This window comes from Otolemur garnettii, unplaced genomic scaffold, assembly GCF_000181295.1.
Source record: "Otolemur garnettii isolate 467f Iridium unplaced genomic scaffold, OtoGar3 scaffold00147, whole genome shotgun sequence".
NCBI classification, from domain to species: domain Eukaryota; kingdom Metazoa; phylum Chordata; class Mammalia; order Primates; family Galagidae; genus Otolemur; species Otolemur garnettii.
Genome location: NW_003852542.1, coordinates 1,497,354 through 1,506,908, shown reverse-complemented (window position 1 = coordinate 1,506,908; position 9,555 = coordinate 1,497,354). Strand labels below are relative to the sequence as shown.

General features: G+C 39.1%; 1 protein-coding gene across 1 annotated transcript in view; it reads left to right on the top strand.

Annotated features, from left to right (window-relative positions):
* The window catches only part of RMND5A (required for meiotic nuclear division 5 homolog A), a 77,648-nt gene that overhangs the window by 36,151 nt on the left and 31,942 nt on the right, over positions 1-9,555 (top strand). The window contains exon 3 of the mRNA XM_003799189.3: positions 8,951-9,085. Within this exon, the coding sequence (XP_003799237.1) occupies positions 8,951-9,085 (135 nt within the window). The remainder of the gene's footprint in view (positions 1-8,950; positions 9,086-9,555) is intronic.

Here is a 9,555-nt window from a genome sequence, read left to right as displayed (position 1 = left end):
ATTCAGCTACCATGTATTAAGGGTTTACTATTGGATCAGTGCTGGTAGATTTTCATGTATGCTATTTAACTTAATCCTCACCACCTCTTTGTAAGGTAGAAATTATTGTTTGCAGATACAGATGTGAAAACTGAGATTTAGATTAATAATTTGCCTGAATTCACAGAGCTAGAAAGCAAATGGAAGAGCTTAGACTAAAACTCAGATTTTAAGACTTCAAATAAACTTTTTCAACTGGCATTTTTACACATAGAGAATTAATCTCTAGTGACCTCTGAGGATACTCACCATATGTATGAATTTCTCTCCTTTGCATCTAGAATGGTAAGAGATATAATCATCTTTGGAAGAATTATAAAATAGCCACCAAAAGGTATGTAAAATAATAGTAGGGATAGGGATGCAAATATGACAGATGGTTAGATCAGGGAGTGGTTGGCATAATGCTTCCCTTTGTTTATAAAGTGAGAATTTATCATGTGACTCTTACCTTTCTTTTCATTTCAAAAACCAAGTAGCATATAGAGTAGAATATGTGATGTCTAAAAAAGGTAGCATCTGCGTCTAAAAATGCATCTACAAAATGCTGATTATGACACACTACCAAATTTCTTTCTCAGCCCATAGTTTATAAAGCTGCTGTCTGGTACATGCCTAAATATGGGTTATTTTATCAAAGAACATGTGCTTCATCATCAGCTTTACTAAGTATTGCCAAATTTTTCCCTAAAGGGTTTATACTAATTACAGCCCTACCAGGCATGTATAACAATTGCTGTTTCTTGTTTCTCACCTATACTTGGTATTATCAGACTTAGACGTTGTTTAAATGAATTAGATTGGTATGAAATAATCTCTAGTAATACTGATCTTGCCTTCTTTGATCATTTTGAACTTTTTTATAATTGACATTGGGATTTTCTCCTTTGGTGAATTTCGTGCTCCTCTTCCGTATATTTAGTCTGTTAGGTTATCTTTCTTATTGATAGGTATTTGTTTCATACTCTTTTTTTTTTGTTTTTTTTGAGACAGAGTTTCACTATGTTGCCTTTGGTAGATTGCTGTGGCATCACAGCTCACAGCAACCTTTAACTCTTGGGCTTAGGCAATTCTATTTTTTTTGGTTGCAGTTGTCATTGTTATTTAGCAGACCTGGCCGGGTTCAAACCCACCTCCCTCTGTGTATGTGGCTGGTACCCTAACCCCTGAGCTACGGGCATCAAGCTGTTCATACTCTTTTTGAATACTGATCTTTTAGGGGCTGTATGTGAAATGCTATCTTTTCTCAGTCTGAGAGGGCCCAGAATCCAGGCCTTATACTGGTATGTATCTTTTGCAGTCTTCCTCCTACTGCTAAACTGGATTAACTGGATCCTTCCAAGGGAAATTGATTCCTGGTGGGTGCAACAGTGGCGCATTGTTAGGTTCATATACCAATTTTTCTTCAAAGTAGATGGGGAAGTTTTTAAAAGTGTATTAACACTACTAAAGAAATGGCACTAAGGAAATAAACACTGAATTTTACTGTGTATTTTTACTATAGTCTTTTCGGTAATTATAATGTCATAAAGTATATTTCAGAAACAGATTTTTTTGATGGTGAATAATGAAAGCCATTTCTTAAAGTTTGACTAATTCATAAGAATGCTCATATAATACGTGGCCAGAGGGGCAGGGTGGTCTGTTTAGATTTCACAGTTTCATAATGTTTTTTTAAAGTTATTTACTTCTCCTATGCCTCAGCCTCCAGATTTAGTGTGTCCTGAATTTCTTTTTCCAAGCTATCGCATCCTCACCGGGAAAACACAACCTTGAATATGTGCTTTTTTTTTTTTTTGCTTTTAGTTCTTGAGTTCTTTCTTCCCATTTAAGCACATCATGCCAAGGCTTTTGCTTTAAAAACGTGAAAGAAGAAAGTATAGTAAAACAGAAGATGCTAATAATAGACAGGTATTTCTCTTCATTAGCTGCCTCTTGGCTGGTTTGCAGCACTGCTGATTTTCTGGGCAGCCATAGAATGAGTGAAAATGAGTTTGGTCACCTAGCAACAGAAACCGGGACTGAATCCGGCCCTGATGCAACAGTGAGAAAGAACCTGCAGTTATAACAAAAGGAGTTTGATACTATATCGCATTCTTTTTTATCTTCTTAGCTTTATTTTTTAATACATGTGACCAGAAAATAAGCTGTTGACGTTTTCTTGTCTACCTCCGTAGTTTAAACTGGAAAATCAGAATGGTTAGCTCAGAAAATCATCGAATACACTGCTCATTCATGTTTTCGTTATTTTTCAAGCATTGTAAATAAGTTATAGAGCTTGAATGTAGTTAGATTTTGAATGTAAAGGATTTGAGTTCTCTTACCTGTATAGTGGTGACCATAATAAGCTTAAGGAATTAAAGGTGTGTGGAGGGGATCATTGTGAAACATTGTTAAGTAAAATCTAGAGGAAATTGTTTAAATAGCAGGCTCTTCTTAAAATTGTCTAGGTGATCAACGTTTATTTTTGATGTGTATGTTAAGGAAAGAATTCAAGAAATTCTTTTGTTTAATCTGAACAGATACTGTTTAGTGGTAGCTATTAAAATTTTAACTTTATATATATACTGCCACATAAAATTGTCTGTTTTAATTGTGCTTTGAGCTGACCAGTGTGTCTTCTAAAGTTGTTTTCCCCCCTGTGGAATAGATAACCTGATAAATTTGTTGAGAGTTGGTGTGATTGGGGAATAATTATTAAATGACTAAGTAGAAACCTGAAAATTGTATTTGGATTTAATGAAGCTGATAAATTACTGAGAGCTTTCTTAATTAGTCTCAGTGATTCTTTGCTTATACTGTCCATTTAGACATTTAGAGAGTTATAGGCAGATTCCCAAATTTGCAATAAATTCTATCTTCAGAAAGCCATTCCTTCATTAATTTGATTGGCCCTTTGGGAAGTAGAATATGGGAGAGTGTAACATCAGTCACCCACGGGGCCTCTGCTCTAGTCCAGAAAAGGAACACAGGTAGTACCACTTTGCAGTGTTCTAGTTTTACTTCCAGCATTTCAGTGGTTATAGACAGCATCAAGATTTAATAACCTGCCTAAAGTATTGATGAACTGATAAAATTAACTCTGAACAGGCAGACTCTCATGAGCAGAAATGAAACACAAGACCTTATATAAGCAGTTGTGGTTCTTCAGGGCTAGGGAGCAGTCTTATGTGTGTGGATGTTGTTGCTTCAGCGTCTAGATTTTTTTTCTTTTTGAGAGAGAGAGTGTGTCACTATGTCGCCTTTGGTAGATAGAATGTGCCATGGGGTCACAGCTCACAGCAACCTCAAACTCTTGGGCTTAAGTAATTCTCTTGCCTCAGCCTCCCAGGTAGCTGGGACTACAGGCACCTGCCATAATCCTGGGCTATTTTTTGTTGCAGTTGACGTTGTTTAGCTGGCCCGCCAGCCTTGGTGTATATGGCTAGCACCATAACCAGTGTGCTACAGGCGCTGAGCCAACGTTTAGATACTTTGAATTATTTATATTGTTTATGTTAAATACTTGGCCATGAAAAATGTCTATAAAAAGAAAATGAATAAAAATTAAGACCTTTAACTATAGTCTTGGTTATTTGTTTTTGTTTTGTCTAAGTGTTTCTAAATCTTAACATATGTACTGAGTTTTAGATTACTGGATTGGCATCTAAAAATAAGGTAGATAACTTAGTTGTTGTCATACTATTTGTAATGCTAAATTCAAATGAGAAGGAAAAACTATCTAGTATTGTGAGGTATTGGTTTAATTTAACTTTCCCCAGAGAGTGTCCAGAGGGGGTTGCTGACTAATCTTTTCCTGGGATATTGTTCTTCTTTTCCTGGGATATAGTTCTTCATTTTATTTTATTTTCTTTTTTTTTTTTTTTTTTTTTTTTTTTTTGAGACAGCCTCAAGCTGTCACCCTGGGTAGAGTGCTGTGGCATCACAGCTCACAGCAACCTCCCAACTCCTAGGCTTAAGCAGTTCTCGTGGCTCAGCCTCCCAAGTAGCTGGGACTACAGGCGCCCACCACGCTTGGCTATTTTTTGGTTGTAGTTGTCATTGTTGTTTGGCAGACCCAGGCTGGATTTGAACCCGCCAGCTCTGATGTATGTGGCTGGCACCTTGGCTGCTTGAGCTATAGGCACCGAGCCTGTTCTTCCTTTTTCTTTTCCTTTTTCTTTTCTTTTTTCTGCTCCTGTTCTTTTTCTCTTCCTTTTCCTTGTCCTCCTATCTCCTCTTCTCTCCATTTCTGCTTTCTCTTTCTTTCATGTTCACTACAATTCCTGTTTGATTGCTCTGAATTTTGATCCCAGGTCATAGCTGGCTGTTTTTGCATAACAAGATCTTCTAGCCTTTGCTGATTTAGGTCCATGATTGTTTTGCTTGGGTCTTTTCTCAAGAGGTTCTGTTTGATTTTTAGAGCTAAAAATATTCTTAGCAGCAGATGGTTTTATATCAGAAAAGTCTTGAATTATAGGGGGCTTTTGAAGTATCTGGAACTTTCTCCACCTTGAAAAACTTTCTTCTCTGGTTTCCAGGATGCCATTCTTGCCTGGGTTTCCTTCTAAGTCAGTGGCTGGTCTTTTGAAGAATTCTTTGATAGGTCTTTCTCTTTCCCCTTATTCTCCAAGACCTTGGGCTTTTTGAATCCAAAATAAGGTAGATAACTCTTTATAAGAAAAAAAAAAGTGCTTAATTTTGGAGAGGAGCACTCCTATGTTGTGACTGTGAATAATAGTAGACTGTTTGTAGTTGCTGTTGCAGGTTACTTATTTCCTGCTCTTGTATGAAGTCATTTACATTGGCAAACTCATCCTAGAAAAAGTGCTGCATACCTCATTGCTGAATATCACTTTGGTTACCTTTGAAGTACTCCCCATGGAAAGCTAAGTGCCCATGCCCAGGCCACCCTTCAAAGCACTTTTTATAGGATGAGTTCACAAACTTAATTGTCAGATCTTCTACGACAACAGCTCTGATGGTCTTTCCAAAAATAAGAGTTCCAAAATTACTTTGAAGGATGGACTAGGCACTGGTGTTGATACTCCAAGCTCATACCTAGAAGCTGACCATAGTGATATTCAGCAATGAGGTTTGTAGCACTTTTTCTAGGATGAATTCACAAACTTAATTGTCTGACTTCATACGTTCTATCAAATAATCCTGTATTTATTGAACTGTATTTAAGCAATGGTTGACTGGGATTGCCATTTAGCTTAAAGGGTCTTTTCTGCTTCATATGCTTTTGAAGTGCAAGACATTTGTTAAGGGGTGACGCCTGTGAAAGATCAAGCAGGCAAAATTGGAATTGGGCAAAGAAAGCTTTCAGACCACCGTGTAGATTTGTTCTTCCTTCACCTTTGATGCTTCAGGGTTTTTTGTGGTATTACTTTCTTTTTTCCTTTGAGACTGGGTCCCAGTATGTCACCCTTGGTAGAGGGCCGTGGCATCACAGCTCACAGCCGCTCAAACTCTTAAGCTTAAGTGATTGTCTTGCTTCAGCCTCCCAAGTAGCTGGAAGTATAGGTACTTGCCACAGTAAAAATAGCCCAGCTATTTTTTGTAGTTGTTGTGGTTGTTGTTGTTTAGCAGGCCTGGGCTGGTTTCGAACCCTCCAGCCTCCATGTATATGACCGGCCCTCTACCCACTGAGCTACGGGCGCTGCCAGGTATTTTCTTCTTTCTGAAGAACCTATTCTCTTGCCTAGTCTGGAGTGCAGTAGCATAATATAATATAGTTCATATAACTTTTTTGAATAAATGGGGTTTCTCTATGTTGTCCAGGCTGGTTTTAAATTCCTTGCTTCAAGGGATCCTCCCACCTCTGCCTCCCAAAGTGTTGGGACTAAAGCAGCGGTTCTCAACCTGTGGGTCGAGACCCCTTTGTAATAATGAAAGTACATCCTGCATATCAGATATTTACATTATGATTCGTAACAGTAGCAAAATTACAGTTATAAAGTAGCAACGAAAATAATTTTATTGTTGGGGGTCACCACAACATGAGGAACTATGTTAAAGGGTCGTGGCATAAGAAAGTTGAGAAGCACTAGACTAAAGGCAAGAGCCGCCTTGCCCAGCCCCTACCTTTTTTGCGGGGGAGGGTGTTAGTCTTTCGTTCTTGGTGAGGTTGGATGATTTCTGTGGATCTTCACTGACTTTTTCATTGCCACTTAACTACTATTGAGACTATCCAATTTTTTTTAATTTTATTTTTTGTAGAGACAAGAGCCTCACTTTATCGCCCTTGTAGAGTGCTGTGGCATTGCACAGCTCACAGCAACCTCCAACTCCAGGGCTTAGGTGATTCTCTTGCCTCAGCCTCCCAAGTAGCTGGGACCACAGGTGCCTACCACAATGCCCAGCTATTTTTTGTTGCAGTTTGGCGAGGGCTGGATTTGAACCCACCACCCTCGGTATATGGGGCTGTCGCCCTACCCACTGAGCCAGAGGCGCCTTCTAATTTTTTAATTTTAATTACTGTTTTTTTCCTGTGTGTGTTGCCCTTGGTAGAGTACCTTGGTGTCACAGCTCAATTTTTTTATTTTAAAATTGTCACACTCAATTTTTTAATTTTAATTACTGGGGGGTTTTTTGTGTGTGTGTATTGCTCCTTGGTAGAGTACCTTGGTGTCACAGCTCACAGCAACCTCAAACTCTTGGACTTAAACGATTCTTTGCCTCAGCCTCCCAAGTAACTGGGAGTTCAGGTGCCTGCCACAACACCCGGCTATTTCGTTGTTGTTCTTGCAGCAGTTGTCATTGTTGTTTAACTGACCCAGGCCAGGTTTGAACCCACCGACCTCGTTATGTGGCTGGCACTGTAACCACTGTTGTCCTACGTGTGCCAAGCCAAATTACTGTATTTTTTATTTCTTTACTGAGTCTTTGTTTAGTATTTGCCCTTATTCTTGGAGCATTTTTTGGGGGGGGTTGTTGTTTTGGGATTGTTTGAGACTGAGTCTCACTTTGTCACCCTAGGTAGAGTACCTTAGCATCATAGCTTACAGCAACTCTTAGGCACAAGTGATTCTCTTGCCTCAGCCTCCTGAGTAGCTTGGACTACAAGCACCTGCCATAGGGCCCAGCTAATTTTAGAGACGGGGTCTCACTCTGGTTCAGATTGGTCTCGAACCTGAGAGCTCAGGCGGTCCACCTGCCTCGGCCTCCCAGAGTGCTAGGATTACAGGCGTGAGCCACTGTGCCCAGCCCTTAGAGCACTTTTATAATAACTGCTCTAAAGTCTTTAAAGATTCCATCGTCTCTGTTGTTTTGGCATTGGTGTCTCTTGATCATCTTTTCCCATTCAAGTTGAGGTTTTCTTTGTTCTTTGTATGCCAGATAATTTCTAAGTGCATCCTGGACATTTGGATAATATGTTATAGTACTCTGGGTTTTACTTAAATTCTGTAGAGAATGTTTATATTTTTGTTTAAGCTTGCAGTCGGCCTGATTGGGTTCAGGCCACAGATTCTAAACCAATTTTCTCTGGATTATAGCTTCAAGGCCTTGCTTCTAAGGCCATTTACAGCTGTTCAGATTTATACTTTGTATATACCACCCAGTAGCCAATGTGGGGCCTGGGAACTAGGTTTATCCTTAGTTCAGTTTTCAAAGTCTATAATACATCTTTTAAAGTCAGGCCCCTCTGCATGCATACCATGTTTCCCCCCAAAATAAGGCCTACCCAAAAAATAAGCCCTAGCAGGATTTCTATGCATTTGTTAAATATAAGCCCTACCCCGATAATAAGACCTAGTGATGGGCATGGATCCACTGCATAGCCACGCCATGCGTTTTGGAGCGGAGCGGTAAGGAAGACTGGAATACCTTTTTTTTTGGCCAGGGCTGGGTTTGAACCTGCCACCTCCGCCATATGGGGCTGGTGTACTACTCCTTTGAACCACAGGTACTGTCCTAAAATACCTTTTATCTGCCACAGCTCCTATCTCCGCAGTGAGCTGTTAGCACTTGTGCAGGTGCGTGGGTGTTAGGGTAGCAGGCATCCTATTGCACACGTGCGAACTGCTAAGGGAAAGGAGTTCATGCATCACTAGCGCCAGCCCCACCAACAAGGTCAGTTCCAGAAGAAGATGACTTAACTTTATTTGAATAAATGTAGATTGTTGTATTACACTTAATAAAAATAAGACATCCCCTAAAAATAAGCCCTAGTGTGTCTTCTTGAGAAAAAATACATATAAGACAGTGTCTTATTTTGGGGGAAACACGGTAGTCAAGGCCAAGTCCTTAACAGTAGCCTTGCTACTATTGAACTTGGCTCCTTTAAGATTACTGAGTTACTTGGTGGCTTGCCTTCCAAGTCACAAGAGATTTCCAGGCTTGCCAGGAGAATGTTTTGTTCTCATTAATTCCTCAGATGAGTTATGATATTGGTGACTGTTGTTGTAAGTATGATGTTTAATCCTCTATACGGGGGTACATAAACTGCTTGACCATCCCCCCACCAATTCTGGCCTCAGTACTGCAGTTGCGGGGATGTGTTATGGATTATTTAGCTAATCCTGTGTTGATGGTATATTTGTTTTTTCTTACCCCTCTCCTTTGTGTCTCCATTATAGACAAGACTGTATTGAGCATGCTTATACAGGTCATCACTGCAAGCCTCTGAAAATATTGCTCTAGTATAGTGCCTAGAAATCATTGCCATTGCTTTCAGTTTATGCACAGAAATCACTGCTAAATCTGTATAGCTTTAAAAATACACCTATTTACTTTTCAGCAATAATTTATGAGAATGACAAGTTTTGAAAGGAACAGTGGAAGAATTCCTTTCTATAATAGGTTATAAATAAATTGGAATTGGGTTACTGGGAATATCTGAGATTGAAACCAAGACCAAAAAATGGTCTTAGGTAGTATGAAAATCATCTATTTCTGATACCTTTTCTTTGTTTCTCCCCACCAGAATTTTGATTCTGACATCAGCAGTGTGGGAATAGATGGCTGCTGGCAAGCAGACAGCCAGAGGCTTCTCAATGAGGTGATGGTGGAGCACTTCTTTCGACAAGGAATGCTGGATGTAGCTGAGGAGCTCTGCCAGGTAACAGTGTGCCAATGATAGGGTATACAAAATACATCAGAGAACTCCTGGGCATTAGCACTAATTATTTGCAGAGTGAGGTTTAAAGGCTTCTTCTAGCTATTGATAGATATATTTTAATTATTAGGGATGACCACATTTTACTAGGAATTTTTTTTTTTTAAGTAGTGAAAATTATTCTCTGAATTGTTCTTTTCTTGTTTCTGGCACAGAAGGTTGAAGTCAGTTTACAAATCAAGGGGATCAAAAGAGATACTACTTTTCATTTCCCCTTTTGATAGGGAAGTTTAGTATATAGCAAAGAGAAGAGGAAAGGGACAAAGGTGTTAATGTTTGTTCTTCTGAATAGAATTTTATTGATGAATTTCAAACTAAAATTTACATCATATGAGTAGCATTGTCTTTTATTTCTAATAGACATGAGCTTAGGGATCTTAGAACAGTTTGCCATTACTGTGAAGTCATTATAT